The 15,835-nt window shown below is 47.5% G+C and overlaps 1 protein-coding gene across 1 annotated transcript in view; it reads left to right on the plus strand.

Annotated features, from left to right (window-relative positions):
• The first annotated feature begins 3,015 nt into the window (after positions 1–3,015).
• Positions 3,016–15,835, plus strand: part of EPHX2 (epoxide hydrolase 2) — a 60,499-nt gene continuing 47,679 nt past the window's right edge. Inside the window, exons 1-3 of the mRNA XM_058801217.1 lie at positions 3,016–3,163; positions 8,252–8,336; positions 13,860–14,019. Coding sequence (XP_058657200.1) covers positions 3,066–3,163; positions 8,252–8,336; positions 13,860–14,019 — 343 coding nt within the window. The 5' untranslated portion in view covers positions 3,016–3,065. The remainder of the gene's footprint in view (positions 3,164–8,251; positions 8,337–13,859; positions 14,020–15,835) is intronic.

Genomic DNA, 15,835 nt, shown 5'->3' on the forward strand with positions numbered 1-15,835 from the left:
CCAAAAAAATCCCCCAAACTGCCCCCAAAAACCCAAACAAATCCACAGAAATCGCTCCCCAAAATCCTCCAAAATGGCCCCAAAAAATAAAAAATATCCCCCGAAAATTTCTCCCAAAACCTCCGCGAAAGTCTCAAAAATTCCCCAAAAGATTGTCAAAAATTTCACCAAAAATCGCCCAAAAATTTCACCAAAAATCGCCAAAAATTCCCCCAAAATCACCAAGAAATTCCCCCAAAAAATCATCAAAATTCCCTCAAAAATCACCAAAAAATCGCCAAAAAATCCCCAAAAATTCACCAAAAATCCCCCCCAAAATTCCCCCCAAAATCGCAAAAAACTCCGAAAAAAATCACCAAAAATTCCCCCCAAAATCACCAAAAAATGGCAAAAAAAATCGCTTAAAAATTCACAAAAATCACAGAAATTCCCAAAAGTCACTAAAAAATCTTCCCCAAAATTTCCTGGAAAATTCAAAATAAAATCCCCCAAAAAATCCTCCATTAAATGTCGCACAAAAAATCCAAAAAATCCCCCAAAATTCCACAAAATTTAAAAAAAAAATCCAAAGATTTCCCTCCAAAAATCCCACCAAAAAAATCCTTAAAAATCCGCCAAAAATAAATTTTCAAAAAGAAATCTCTGCCAAAAAAATCCCCAAAAATCACCCCAAAAATCTCCAAAAAATCCCACAACAAAAAGAAAACATCCACAAAAAAATCCCCTCAAAATCCCCCCAAAAATAAAAAAATCCACAAAAATCATCCCCAAAACCTCTCAGAAATTCTCAACAATTTGCAAAAAAAATCATTTAAAAATCGCAAAAAAAAACTCAAAAAAAATCCCACAAAATTCCTCGAAAAATCAGGAAAAAAAATCAACAAGTTCCTTTGAAATCATCAAAAAATTCCCAAAAAAAAGCCAAAAAATCACCAAAAATTCTTCCAAAAATCGCCAAAAATTCTTTATAAAATCACTAAAAAATCGCCAAAAGTTCTTCAAAAAATCACCAAAAATTCTTTATAAAGTCACTAAAAAATCACAAAAAATTCTCCAAAAAAATTCCCAAAGAATTTTAGAAATCACCAAAAAACTTCGCCAAAAGTTCCCAAAAATATCCCCCCAAAATCCCCAAACTTCAAAAAAAAATCACCCAAAAATTCACAAAAAATCCCCGAAAAAAATTCCCAAAAATTGCAAAAAAATCCAAAAAATCGCCAAAAAATTCCCCCCAAATTCTCCAAAAAAAAAAAAATCACCAAAATCATCCAAAAAAACCCATAAAAGGTGCCACAAAATTTCCCCAAATAATTCCCAAATTTAAAAAATATTGCTCCCAAATCCCCGAATATAGAAAGAAAAAGAAAATTCCCAAATTTCCTCCAAAAATTCCCGAAATTCCTGGAAAATTCACAATCAAACCATGGAAATAAATCCCCACAATTGTCAAGAAATTTCCGAACAATTCCCAGAAAATTCAAAGTGAAACCGTTTCAAAATCCTGCCTGAAATTGTTAAAGAAATTTCCAAAGAATTCCTAAAAAATCAGAAATTATTTTTAAAAATCTCCCAAAAATCTGGAAAAAATAAAAAGAAAATCCCCGAATATTTTTTTTTAATGTAGAAGAAAAAATCCCCAAAAATCCCCTGAAAAATCACCAAAAAATCACCAAAAATTCTCAAAAAAACCCCCAAAAGATTTATTAAAAATCACCAAAACCCTCACCGAAAATTGCCCCAAGCATCACCAAAAAATTCTCCCCAAAATCACAAAAATTCCCCTAAAAATCACCAAAAATGCCCAAAAAAATCACAAAAAATTTTTAAAAGTCCCAAAATTTCCCTAAAAATCACGAAAGTTCACCCTAAAAATCACCCAAAAATTCCCAAAAAAATCTCCACAAAAACTTCCAAGAATTCCTCAAAATATCACAAAAAATTCCCTAAAAAATCGTGAAAATCCCCCCAAAATCACTAAAAAATTCACAAAAAATCACCAAAAATTCCCTCCAAAAAATCGTCCAAAATTTCCAAAAATCCCCCTCAAAATTTCCCTAAAATGCCCCCCAAAAATCCCAGAAATTTCAAAAAAAATCAACAAAAATTCCCCCAAAATTTCCCCCTAAAAATCTCCTGACTTTACTGGGGGCGTGGCTTGCTGAGGGGGCGTGGCTTGCTGAGGGGGCGTGGCTTCGGGATCATTGTGGGCTGCGGCGTGGGCGTGGCTTTGCTGAGGGGGCGTGGCTTCGCTTGGTGCTGTGGGCTCAGTGAGGGGCGTGGCTTTGATGAAGGGGCGTGGCATTAACTAACTTGTGGGCTATGTGAGGGGCGTGGCTTCGCCCAAGGGGGCGTGGCTTCGCTTAGTACCGTGGGATTTGTGAGGGGGCGTGGCTTCGCCTAGTGGTGTTTCCCATGTGAGGGGGCTTCGGTGCGTTCTGTGAGCTATGTGAGGGGAGAAATCCCCAAATCCCCCCAAAAAACCCCCAAAATAAAAAAAAAAACTAAAAACCAAAAAATCCTCCAAAAAATCTCCCCCCAAAATTCCCAATAATAAAAAAAAAGACCAAATAAAATCCTTTAAAATCGCCCCCAAAAATTCCCCCACAATGTAGAAGGGAGCGGCTTCGCCCAGGGGGCGTGGCTTTGGTTAATGCTGCGGGCTCTCTGAGGGGCGTGGCTTCGCTGAAGGGGCGTGGCTTCGGTGACTACTGCGGGCTACGTGAGGAGAGAAATCCCCAAATCCACAAAATGCCCCGAAAATAAAAAATAAACTAAAAACCAAAGAATGCCCCCCAGAAAACCCCTCCCCAAAACTCCCCAATAATAAAAGAAATCTTCCAAAATCCCCCAAAATTCCTCCAAAACATTGAAGGGAGCGGTTTCGCGCAGGGGGCGTGGCTTCGGTTAGCGCTATGGGCCCTGTGAGGGGCGTGGCCTCGATGAGGGGGCGTGGCTTCGGTGAGTACTGTGGGCTCTGTGAGGGGCGTGGCTTCGCTGAGGGGCCGTGGCCTAAACTGGGCCAAAGTTCGAGGCCGTGGGTTCGAGTCCCGGCTCGGGCGGCGGCCATGGAGCGACGGGCCGTGATTTTCGACCTCGGCGTTCTGCTGAAACCGGGCCTGCAGCACTTCCTGAGCGCCTGCGAGCGCGACTGGGGCCTGCCCAGGTAGGCCCGGCTCGGTTCGGTTCGGTTCCGTTCGGTTCGGTTCGGGCTCGGTTCGGTAAAGCCGCGCCTGGCACGGCCGAAGGCGCCCGCCCGCGTCTCAATGCGGGGCGGCGCCGGGCGAGACCCACGGAATCAACGCGAGAATTTTGTGGTTGGCGGCGCCGCCCGCGCGGGGTTTCAGTTTAGGAAATTTGGGGATTTTGGGGATTTTTGGGGTTTTTGGGGTTTGGGGCTTCGGGAATTTTGGGGTCTGGAGTTTTTTGGGATTTGGGATCGGGGGTTTGGGGCTTTTGGGGTCTGGAGTTTTTTGGGATTTGGATCTGGGGATTCGGGATTTGGGGTTTGGGATTTGGGGGATTTGGGGGGTTTTGAGGTTTGGTGGTTTTGGGATTTGGAATTGGCGTTTTTGGGATTTGGGGTTTTTGGGATTTGGGGTTTTTGTGGGTAACGATTTGGGATTTGGGGTTTTTGGGGTTTGGGGATTTGGGATTTGGGATTTTTTGGGATTTGGGGTTTTTGGGATTTGGGGTTTTTGGGATTTGGGGGATTTGGGATTTTTTGGGATTTGGGGTTTTGGGGATTTGGGGGATTTGGAGTTTGGGGTTTGGGATTTGGGGGATTTGGGGGGTTTTGAGGTTTGGTGGTTTTGGGATTTGGAATTGGGGTTTTTGGGATTGGGGTTTTGGGATTTTTTGGGATTTGGGGTTTTTGGGATTTGGGGTTTTTGGGATTTAGGGTTTTTGTGGGTAACGATTTGGGATTTGGGGTTTTTGGGATTTGGGGGTTTGGGGATTTGGGGTTTGGATTTTTTGGGGTTTGGGGTTTTTGGGATTTGGGGGTTTGGGGATTTGGGGTTTTGGGGATTTGGGATTTTTGGGATTTTGGATTTGGGATTTTTTGGGATTTGGGGTTTTGGGAGCTTTGGGATTTTTTGGGATTTGGGGTTTTGAATTGGGATTTTTGAGGTTCGGGATTCTTTTGGGGTGTCGGGGGTTTGGGATTTTGGCTCAGGGATTCGGGATTTGGGGTTTGGTGTTTATTGGGATCTGGGATTTGGGGTTTTTTAGGATCTGGGATTTGGGGTTTGGGTTTTTTATGGGATCTGAGTTTTGGGATTTGGGGTTTTTTGGATCTGATATTTGGGGTTTTTATGGGATCTGAGCTTTGGGATTTGGGGTTTATTGGGATTTGATGTGGGGTTTTTATGGGATCTGGGATTTGGGGTTTTTTGGATCTGATATTTGGGGTTTTTATGGGATCTGAGTTTTGGGGTTTGGCATTTTTTTGGGTCTGATATTTGGGGTTTTTATGGGATGTGGGATTTGGGGTTTGGGGTTTGGATGGGATTCGGGATTTGGGGTTTTTGGGATCTGGGATTTGGGGTTTTTATGGGATCTGGGATTTGGGGTTTGGGTTTTTTATGGGATCTGAGTTTTGGGATTTGGGGTTTTTTTGGATCTGATATTTGGGGTTTTTATGGGATCTGAGCTTTGGGATTTGGGGTTTATTGGGATTTGATGTGGGGTTTTTATGGGATCTGGGATTTGGAGTTTTTATGGGATCTGAGTTTTGGGATTTGGGGTTTTTGGGATCTGGGATTTGGGGTTTTGATGGGATTCAGGATTTGGGGTTTTTGGGATTCGGGATTTGGGGTTTTTGGGATGTGGGATTTGGGGTTTTTATGGGATCTGGGATTTGGGGTTTTGGATTTGGGGGCTTTTGTGGGATTTGGGGTTTGGGGTTTATTGAGAATCAAAATTTGGGGCTTTTTAGGATCTGAGATTTGGGATTTGGGGTTTTTATGGGATCTGATATTTGGGGTTTTTATGGGACCTGGGATCTGGGATTTGGGGTTTTTTTGGATCTGATATTTGGGGTTTTTATGGGATCTGGGATTTGGGGTTTTGATGGGATTCAGGATTTGGGGTTTTTGGGATCTGGGATTTGGGGTTTTTATGGGATCTGGGATTTGGGGTTTTGGATTTGGGGGCTTTTGTGGGATTTGGGGTTTTTTGGGTCGGATATTTGGGGTTTTTATGGGCTCTGAAGTTTGGGGTTGGGTTTTTATGGCACCTGAGATTTGGGGTTTTGGATTTGGGGCCGTTTGCGGGATTTGGGTTTTTTTGGGATTCAGAATTTGGGGTTCGGGATCTGAGTTTTGGGGTTTACGGGATCTGAGCTTTGGGAATTTTTATGGTCCCTGGGATTTGGGGTTTTTAGTGGGGCCTGAGATTTGGGGTTTTTATGGGATCTGAGATTTGGGGTTTGGGGTTTGGATGGGATTCGGGATTTGGGGTTTTTGGGATCTGGGATTTGGGGTTTTTTAGGATCTGGGATTTGGGGTTTGGGTTTTTTATGGGATCTGAGTTTTGGGATTTGGGGTTTTTTTGGATCTGATATTTGGGGTTTTTATGGGATCTGAGCTTTGGGATTTGGGGTTTATTGGGATTTGATGTGGGGTTTTTATGGGATCTGGGATTTGGAGTTTTTATGGGATCTGAGTTTTGGGATTTGGGGTTTTTGGGATCTGGGATTTGGGGTTTTGATGGGATTCAGGATTTGGGGTTTTTGGGATTCGGGATTTGGGGTTTTTATGGGATGTGGGATTTGGGGTTTTTATGGGATCTGGGATTTGGGGTTTTGGATTTGGGGGCTTTTGTGGGATTTGGGGTTTGGGGTTTATTGAGAATCAAAATTTGGGGCTTTTTAGGATCTGAGATTTGGGATTTGGGGTTTTTATGGGATCTGGGATTTGGGTTTTTTAGAGGATCTGAGATTACAGATTTGGGGTTTTTATGGGATCTGGGATTTGGGGTTTTTTGGTTTCTGAGCTTTGGGGTTTTTATGGGATTTGGGGTTTTTATGGGATTTGGGGTTTTTATGGGATTTGGGGTTTTTATGGGATTTAGAATTTGGTGTTTTTATGGGATCTGTGATTTGGGGTTTCTATGGGATTTAGATTTTGGTGGTTTTATGGGATTTGGGGTTTTTATGGGATCTGAGATTTGGGGTTTGGGGTTTCTTTGGGATTTAGATTTTGGTGGTTTTATGGGATTTTTTTTTGGGATCTGTGATTTGAGATTTGGGGTTTTTATGGAATTTGGCCTTTGGGATTTTTTGGGATCTGAGCTTTGGGGTTTTTTTGGGGTCTGATTCGGGGTTTTGTGGGTTCTGGGATCTGGGATTTGGGGCTTTTGTGGGATCCGAGATTTTGTGGGGTTTTTGGGACTCAGAATTTGGAGTTTTATGGGATCTGGGATTTGGGGGTTTTATGGGGTCTGAGATTTGGGGTTTTTTGGGATCCCATTTGGGGTTTTTGGGATTTGGGGTTTTCCTGGGATTCGGGATTTTGGATTTGAGATTTGGGGTTTTTTTGGGATCCCATTTGGGGTTTTTGGGATTTGGGGTTTTCCTGGGATTCGGGGTTTTGGATTTGAGATTTGGGGTTTTTTTGGGTTCTCCTTTGGGGTTTTCGGGGTTTGGGTTTTTTCTGGGATTTGGGGTTTTTATGGGATTTAGAATTTGGTGTTTTTATGGGATCTGGGATTTGGGGTTTGGGGTTTTTATGGGATTTAGATTTTGGTGGTTTTATGGGATTTGGAGTTTTTATGGGATCTGGGATTTGGGGGTTTTATGGGGTCTGAGATTTGGGGTTTTTTTGGGATCCCATTTGGGGTTTTTTGGGATTTGGGGTTTTCCTGGGATTCGGGATTTTGGATTTGAGATTTGGGGTTTTTTGGGTTCTCATTTGGGGTTTTTGGGGTTTGGGGTTTTTGGGATTCGGGGTTTTGGATTTGAGATTTGGGGATGTTTGTGGGATCTCATTTGGGGTTTTTGGGATTTGGGGTTTTCCTGGGATTCAGAGTTTGGGATTTGAGATTTTGGGATTTTCATGGGATCCCATTTGGGGATTTTGGGGTTTGGGGTTTTCCTGGGATTCAGGATTTTTTATTTGAGATTTGGGGTTTTTTTGGGATCCCATTTGGGGTTTTTGGGATTTGGGGTTTTCCTGGGATTCGGGATTTTGGATTTGAGATTTGGGGTTTTTTTGGGTTCTCATTTGGGGTTTTCGGGGTTTGGGTTTTTTCTGGGATTTGGGGTTTTTATGGGATTTAGAATTTGGTGTTTTTATGGGATCTGAGATTTGGGGTTTGGGGTTTTTATGGGATTTAGATTTTGGTGGTTTTATGGGATTTGGAGTTTTTATGGGATCTGGGATTTGGGGGTTTTATGGGGTCTGAGATTTGGGGTTTTTTTGGGATCCCATTTGGGGTTTTTTGGGATTTGGGGTTTTCCTGGGATTCGGGATTTTGGATTTGAGATTTGGGGTTTTTTGGGTTCTCATTTGGGGTTTTTGGGGTTTGGGGTTTTTGGGATTCGGGGTTTTGGATTTGAGATTTGGGGATGTTTGTGGGATCTCATTTGGGGTTTTTGGGATTTGGGGTTTTCCTGGGATTCAGAGTTTGGGATTTGAGATTTTGGGATTTTCATGGGATCCCATTTGGGGATTTTGGGGTTTGGGGTTTTCCTGGGATTCGGGATTTTGGATTTGAGATTTGGGGTTTTTTTGGGATCCCATTTGGGGTTTTTGGGGTTTGGGGTTTTTCTGGGATTCGGGGTTTTGGATTTGAGATTTGGGGTGTTTTTTTTGGTTTGAGATTTGGGGTTTTTGGGATTTGGGGTTTTCCTGGGATTCAGGGTTTGGATTTGAGATTTGGGGATTTTTTGGGATCCCATTTGGGGTTTTTGGGGTTTGGGGTTTTTCTGGGATTCGGGATTTTGGATTTGAGATTTGGGGATTTTGGGATTTGGGGTTTTTCTGGGATTCAGAGTTTTGGATTTGAGATTTGGGCTTTTTTTGGGATCCCATTTGGGGTTTTTGGGGTTTGGGGTTTTTCTGGGATTCAGGATTTTGGATTTGAGATTTGGGGATTTTTTGGGATCCCATTTGGGGTTTTTGGGGTTTGGGGTTTTCCTGGGATTCGGGGTTTTGGATTTGAGATTTGGGGGTTTTTTTTGGGTTCTCATTTGGGGTTTTTGGGGTTTGGGGTTTTCCTGGCCTTTCCTGATTGGTCCTTTCCCCCCCAGGGGTTTCCTGGCGGCCGCTCTGGATTCCGGGGGGTCCCAGAGCCCCAAATCGCGAGCGCTGCGCGGCCACATCGGCCTCACCCAGGTGACACCGCCACCCGCTCCGGGCTTTGGGATCCACTCCGGGCTTTGGGATCCACTCCGGGGTCTGGGATCCACTCTGGGGTCTGGGATCCATTCCAGGGGCTGGAATCCGTTCCAGGGGTTGGGATCCACTCTGGGCTTTGGGATCCACTCTGGGGGTTGGGATTCACTCTGGGATGTGGGATCCACCCGAGTGTGACCGGGATCCACTCCGGGCTTTGGGATCCACTCCGGGGTTTGGGATCCATTCCAGGGGCTGGGATCCACTCTGGGATGTGGGATCCACCCGAGTGTGACCGGGATCCACTCCGGGCTTTGGGATCAACTCTGAGGTTTGGGATCCATTCCAGGGGCTGGGATCCACTCTTGGATTTGGGATCCACCCAGGTGTAACCGGGATCCGTTCTGGGGTTGGGATCCACTCCGGGCTTTGGGATCGACTCTGGGGTCTGAGACCCATTCCAGGGGCTGGGATCCGCTCTAGGGATTGGGATCCACTCTGGGGTTTGGGATCCACCCAGGTGGGACTGGGATCCCTTCCAGGGGTTGGGATCCACTCCGGGCTTTGGGATCCATTCCAGGTTTGGGATCAATTCCAGGGGTTGGGATCCACTCCGGGCTTTGGGACCAACCCTGGGATCTGGGATCCACCCTGGGGTTGTCCTCAAGGGTTTGGGATCCACCCCAGGGGTTGGGATCCACCCAGGTGGGACCGGGATCCCTTCCAGGGGTTGGGATCCACTCCGGGCTTTGGGATCCACTCCGGACTTTGGGGCCAACCCTGGGGTCTGGGATCCCTTCCGGGGGCTGGGATCCACCCAGGTGGGACCGGGATCCGGTCCAGGGTTTGGGATCCACTCTGGGCTTTGGGGCCAGTCCTGGGGTCTGGGATCCCTTCTGGGGGTTGGGATCCACTCCGGGATTTGGGATCCACTCTGGGGTCTGGGATCCACCCAGGTGGGACCCGGATCCATTCCAGGGGCTGGGATCCACCTCGGGATTTCGGGCCAACCCTGGGATCTGGGATCAGTTCTTGGCTTTGGGATCCATCCGGGGATTTGGGATCCACCAGGTGCGACCAGGATCCCTTCCAGGGGTTGGGATCCATTCCAGGCTTTGGGATCCATTCCACGTTTGGGATCCATTCCAGGGGTTGGGATCCAGTCTGGGGTTTGGGATCCACCCAGGTGGGACCGGGATCCGGCCCAGGGTTTGTGATCCAGTCCGGGCTTTGGGACCAACCCTGGGATCTGGGATCCACCCTGGGATTGACCTCCAGGATTCAAGATCCAGCCCGGGGTTTGGGATTTGGGATCCAGCCCGGGGTTTGGGATCCACCCTGGGATCCGGATCCGCTCTGGGATTCGGGATTGACCTCGAGGATTCGGGATCCACCCCGGGGTTTGGGATCCACCTTGGGGGATTTGGGATCCACCCCCGGGTTCGGGATCCATTCCGGGATTTCGGGATTGGCCCCAAAATTCCCGGGGGATTTCAGATTCCCGGGGGATTCCAGATCCGGCCCAGGGTTTAGGATCCACCCCAGGATTTGGGAGCCACCCCGGGGTTCGGGATCCACCCCAGGGTTCGGGATCCATTCCGGGATTTCGGGATTGACCCCAAAATTCCCGGGGGATTCCAGATCCGGCCCAGGGTTTGGGATTGACCTCGAGGATTTGGGATCCACCCCAGGGTTTGGGATCCACCCCAGGATTTGGCGTTGACCCCGAGGATTTGGGATCCACCCCGGGGTCTGGATTCCACCCCAGGGTTTGGGATTTGGGATCCACCCCGGGGTTTGGGATCCACCCTGGGATCCGGATCCACTCTGGGATTCGGGATTGACCTCGAGGATTTGGGATCCACCCCCGGGTTCAGGATCCACCCCGGGGTTTGGGATCCACCTTGGGGGATTTGGGATCCACCCCGGGGTTCGGGATCCATTCCGGGATTTCCGGATTGGCCCCAAAATTCCCTGGGGATTCCTGATCCGGCCCAGGGTTTGGGATCCACCCCAGGATTTGGGATCCACCCCAGGGTTCGGGATCCATTCCGGGATTTCGGGATTGACCCCAAAATTCCCGGGGGATTTGGGATCCACCCCAGGGTTCGGGATCCATTCCGGGGTTTGGGATCCACCCCGGGGTTTGGGGCTCTCCCGGCCGGGAATTTCTCTGGAATTCCGCGGCTTTTCCAACCACGACCTCTCCCGGCTTTGGGGGCTTTTCCAAGGGAGAATTTCCCAGATTTTCGGTTTTTTTCCCCAGAATTTCCCAGATTTTGGGGTTTTTTTCCCAAAATTTCCCAGATTTCGGGTTTTTTTCCAGAATTTCCCAGATTTTGGGGCTTTTTTCCCAGACTTTCCCAGATTTTGAGGTTTTTCTCCCAGAATTTCCCAGATTTTGGGGTTTTTTCCCCAGAATTTCCCAGATTTTGGGGTTTTTTTCCACCCGAGAATTTCCCAGATTTTGGGGGTATTTTTCCCCAGAATTTCCCAGATTTTGGGGTTTTTTCCCAGAATTTCCCAGATTTCGGGTATTTTTCCCCAAAAATTTCCCAGATTTTGGGGTTTTTTCCCCAGAATTTCCCAGATTTGGGGTTTTTTTCCCCAGAATTTCCCAGATTTTGGGGGTATTTTTCCCAGAATTTCCCAGATTTGGGTTTTTTTTTTTCCCAAAATTTCCCAGATTTTGGGGTTTTTTTCCCCAGAATTTCCCAGATTTGGGTTTTTTTTTTCCACCCGAGAATTTCCCAGATTTTTGGGTTTTTTCCTCAGAATTTCCCAGATTTTCGGGTTTTTTCCCCCAAAATTTCCCAGATTTCGGGTATTTTTCCCCCAAAATTTCCCAGATTTGGGGTTTTTTTCCCAGAATTTCCCAGATTTGGGGTTTTTCCCCTCATTTTCCATTTCCCCGCAGCTGCTGGCGGAGCTGGACGCCGAGTGCCGTTCCCGGCTGCGCTCCCAATGCAGAATTTCCCATTTTTGGGGTTTTATTCCCAGATTTCGGGGTTTTTCCCCAGGATTTCCCAGATTTGGGGTTTTTTTCCCAGAATTTCCCAGATTTGGGGTTTTTCCCCTCATTTTCCCCTGTGCTTTCCCGCAGCTGCTGGCGGAGCTGGACGCCGAGTGCCGTTCCCGGCTCCACTCCCAATGCAGAATTTCCCAGATTTTCGGGTTTTTTCCCCCAAAATTTCCCAGATTTCGGGTATTTTTCCCCCAAAATTTCCCAGATTTGGGGTTTTTTTCCCAGAATTTCCCAGATTTGGGGTTTTTCCCCTCATTTTCCATTTCCCCGCAGCTGCTGGCAGAGCTGGACGCCGAGTGCCGTTCCCGGCTCCACTCCCAATGCAGAATTTCCCAGATTTTCGGTTTTTTTCCCCCAAAATTTCCCAGATTTCCGGTATTTTTCCCCCAAAATTTCCCAGATTTGGGGTTTTTTTCCCAGAATTTCCCAGATTTTGGGGTTTTTTCCCCAGAATTTCCCAGATTTTGGGTTTTTTTCCCCAGAATTTCCCAGATTTGGGGTTTTTTTTCCACCCGAGAATTTCCCAGATTTTTGGGTTTTTTCCTCAGAATTTCCCAGATTTTCGGGTTTTTTCCTCAGAATTTCCCAGATTTCGGGTATTTTTCCCCCAAAATTTCCCAGATTTGGGGTTTTTTTCCCAGAATTTCCCAGATTTGGGGTTTTTCCCCTCATTTTCCATTTCCCCGCAGCTGGTGGCGGAGCTGGAGGCCGAGTGCCGTTCCCGGCTGCGCTCCCAATGCAGAATTTCCCATTTTTGGGGTTTTATTCCCAGATTTCGGGGTTTTTTCCCAGAATTTCCCAGATTTCGGGGTTTTTTTCCAGAATTTCCCAGATTTGGGGTTTTTCCCCTCATTTCCCCGTTCTTTCCCGCAGCTGCTGGCGGAGCTGGACGCTGAGTGCTGTTCCCGGCTCCGCTCCCAATGCAGAATTTCCCAGATTTTGGGGTTTTTTCCCCAAAATTTCCCAGATTTTGGGGTTTTTTCCCCAGAATTTCCCAGATTTGGGGTTTTTTTTCCACCCGAGAATTTCCCAGATTTTTGGGTTTTTTCCCAGAATTTCCCAGATTTTGGGTTTTTTTCCCCAGAATTTCCCAGATTTGGGGTTTTTTTTCCACCCGAGAATTTCCCAGATTTTTGGGTTTTTTCCTCAGAATTTCCCAGATTTCGGGTATTTTTCCCCCAAAATTTCCCAGATTTGGGGTTTTTTCCCAGAATTTCCCAGATTTGGGTTTTTTTCCCTCATTTTCCATTTCCCCGCAGCTGGTGGCGGAGCTGGAGGCCGAGTGCCGTTCCCGGCTGCACTCCCAATGCAGAATTTCCCAGATTTTCGGGTTTTTTCCCCCAAAATTTCCCAGATTTCGGGTATTTTTCCCCCAAAATTTCCCAGATTTGGGGTTTTTTTCCCAGAATTTCCCAGATTTGGGGTTTTTCCCCTCATTTTCCCCGTTCTTTCCCGCAGCTGGTGGCGGAGCTGGACGCCGAGTGCCGTTCCCGGCTGCACTCCCAATGCAGAATTTCCCCGATTTTGGGGTTTTTTTTCCCAGAATTTCCCAGATTTGGGTTTTTTTTTTTCCCAAAATTTCCCAGATTTGGGGTTTTTTTCCCAGAATTTCCCAGATTTGGGGTTTTTCCCCTCATTTTCCCCTGTGCTTTCCCGCAGCTGCTGGCGGAGCTGGACGCCGAGTGCCGTTCCCGGCTCCACTCCCAATGCAGAATTTCCCAGATTTTCGGTTTTTTTCCCCCAAAATTTCCCAGATTTCGGGTATTTTTCCCCCAGGATTTCCCAGATTTGGGGTTTTTTTCCCAGAATTTCCCAGATTTGGGTTTTTTTCCCTCATTTTCCATTTCCCCGCAGCTGGTGGCGGAGCTGGAGGCCGAGTGCCGTTCCCGGCTGCGCTCCCAATGCAGAATTTCCCAGATTTCGGGTATTTTTCCCAGAATTTCCCAGATTTCGGGTATTTTTCCCAGAATTTCCCAGATTTCGGGTATTTTTCCCCCAAAATTTCCCAGATTTGGGGTTTTTTTCCCCAGAATTTCCCAGATTTTGGGGTTTTTTCCCAGAATTTCCCAGATTTGGGGTTTTTTTCCCCAGAATTTCCCAGATTTGGGGTTTTTTTTCCACCCGAGAATTTCCCAGATTTTGGGTTTTTTCCTCAGAATTTCCCAGATTTTCGGGTTTTTTCCCCCAAAATTTCCCAGATTTCGGGTATTTTTCCCCCAGGATTTCCCAGATTTGGGGTTTTTTTCCCAGAATTTCCCAGATTTGGGGTTTTTCCCCTCATTTTCCCCTGTGCTTTCCCGCAGCTGCTGGCGGAGCTGGACGCCGAGTGCCGTTCCCGGCTCCACTCCCAATGCAGAATTTCCCAGATTTTCGGTTTTTTTCCCCCAAAATTTCCCAGATTTCGGGTATTTTTCCCCCAGGATTTCCCAGATTTGGGGTTTTTTCCCCAGAATTTCCCAGATTTGGGGTTTTTCCCCTCATTTTCCATTTCCCCGCAGCTGGTGGCGGAGCTGGAGGCCGAGTGCCGTTCCCGGCTGCGCTCCGCGGGCGCGGCCGTTCCCGAGGGTTTCTCGGCGTCGCGGCCGTTCCGGGAGCTGCGCGAGCGCGGCCGCCTCGACCCCGCCGTGCTGAGAGCGGCCGCCGAGCTCCGGCAGCGCGGTGAGGACGCGCCGGCAACGCCGGCAACGCCGGGAACCCGCTCCGGGGGCGGAGGGGATGGTGGGGAGGGAGCCTTGGGAATGTTGGGATGGATGGTGGGGATGGAATGTGGGGAATGTTCAAAATGGTGGGGATGGTGGGGATGGAACGTTGGGAATGTTGGGGATGGTGGGTTTGAAGTGTTGGGATGGTGGGGATGGAACATTGGCAATGGTGGGGATGGTGGAAATGGAAAGCTGGGAATGTTGGGATGGTGGGTCCATGTCCTGGTTTAGGACAAATTAGGGGAAATCTCCAAAAGGGAGCCCCCCAAAAACAAAACAAACCTCCAACCACCCCTCCCCCAACACCGGGTTCGGGAAGGAATTTCTCGGAGGAGCAAAGTGGAAAACAAAACCTATTTATTTACAAGTAACAAAAGAACACTCCCCAACACAAGAAAAGAAAAGAAAACAGAAAAAACAGACTGTGTGTTGAGAGGGCGCGGCGCTTCTCTGCAAGCTTCGGATGTCCTGGACGTCTTCAGGTCACGTCCGGAGCCGGTCCAGTATCTTCAGGGGAGGGTAAGAAAGAGGGAGCAAGAGAAAAGGAAAAAAAAAAACAGCACAAAAAAGCAGAAAGCAAGCAAGCAAAGCGGCTAGCCAAGCCAAGCAGCAAAAGCCAAAAGCAAAAAGGCCTGGTCAAACACTCCCCCCTCTCTTCCCCGCCCCGCCGCAGCAAGACGGCCGGGGGGGGGGGGAAGAGAGAAAAGGCAGAGCTGCCAGACACAACACACGATACTGGGATAAAGGCTGTCAACCCACGACACTCCACCCCTTATCCCATATCGTGAATATACAATAAAAACTTTCATTTCACTTACTCACACCTTTGACACTTACGCATTCCTCTCATCTTACTTGCTCAGACCTTTGACACTTACAGTTTCCTTCTGTCTCACATTCAACAAACAATGACATTCATATATGAATCTCATCCCACAATCAGGTCTCCCTGAGGTACACACCGTGTTGTTCCATCTTTCTGCATTATCCACCATGTATAACCTGGTCCTTGAGCAAAGACAATCCCACGGATGGGTTTGTCTGTACTCGAGGCAGGGTTGATCCATACTGTCTTTCCCAACAAACCTCTGACATGGGCCACTGGGGCTTTATCCCCATCTACTATATTAAGGAGCTCAGACTGAGCAGGACCCGCTCGGTTGGTGGAACCTCGAGTGTTAACTAACCAGGTAGCCTTTGCCAAATGCTGCTCCCAGTTTTTAAAAGACCCCCCACCCAATGCTTTTAAGGTGGTTTTTAACAATCCATTATACCTTTCCACTTTCCCTGCAGCTGGTGCATGATAGGGGATATGGTATATCCACTCGATGCCATGTTCCCTAGCCCAAGTATTAATAAGGTTGTTTTTAAAATGAGTTCCATTATCCGACTCAATTCTCTCGGGAGTACCGTGCCTCCAAAGGACCTGCTTTTCAAGGCCCAAGATAGTGTTACGGGCTGTGGCATGAGACACAGGGTAGGTTTCCAACCATCCCGTGGTGGCTTCTACCATGGTTAGTACATAGCGCTTGCCCTGGCGGGTTTGAGGCAGTGTGATGTAATCAATCTGCCAGGCCTCCCCGTATTTGTACTTAGACCACCGCCCCCCATACCAGAGGGGCTTCACCCGCTTGGCCTGCTTGATGGCAGCGCACGTCTCACAGTCACGAATAACCTGAGAGATACTGTCCATGGTTAGATCCACCCCTCGGTCTCGTGCCCACTTATAGGTGGCATCTCTACCCTGGTGGCCTGAGGCATCATGGGCCCAT

Source organism: Ammospiza caudacuta, chromosome 3 (genome assembly GCF_027887145.1).
Source record: "Ammospiza caudacuta isolate bAmmCau1 chromosome 3, bAmmCau1.pri, whole genome shotgun sequence".
In the NCBI taxonomy this organism is placed as follows: domain Eukaryota; kingdom Metazoa; phylum Chordata; class Aves; order Passeriformes; family Passerellidae; genus Ammospiza; species Ammospiza caudacuta.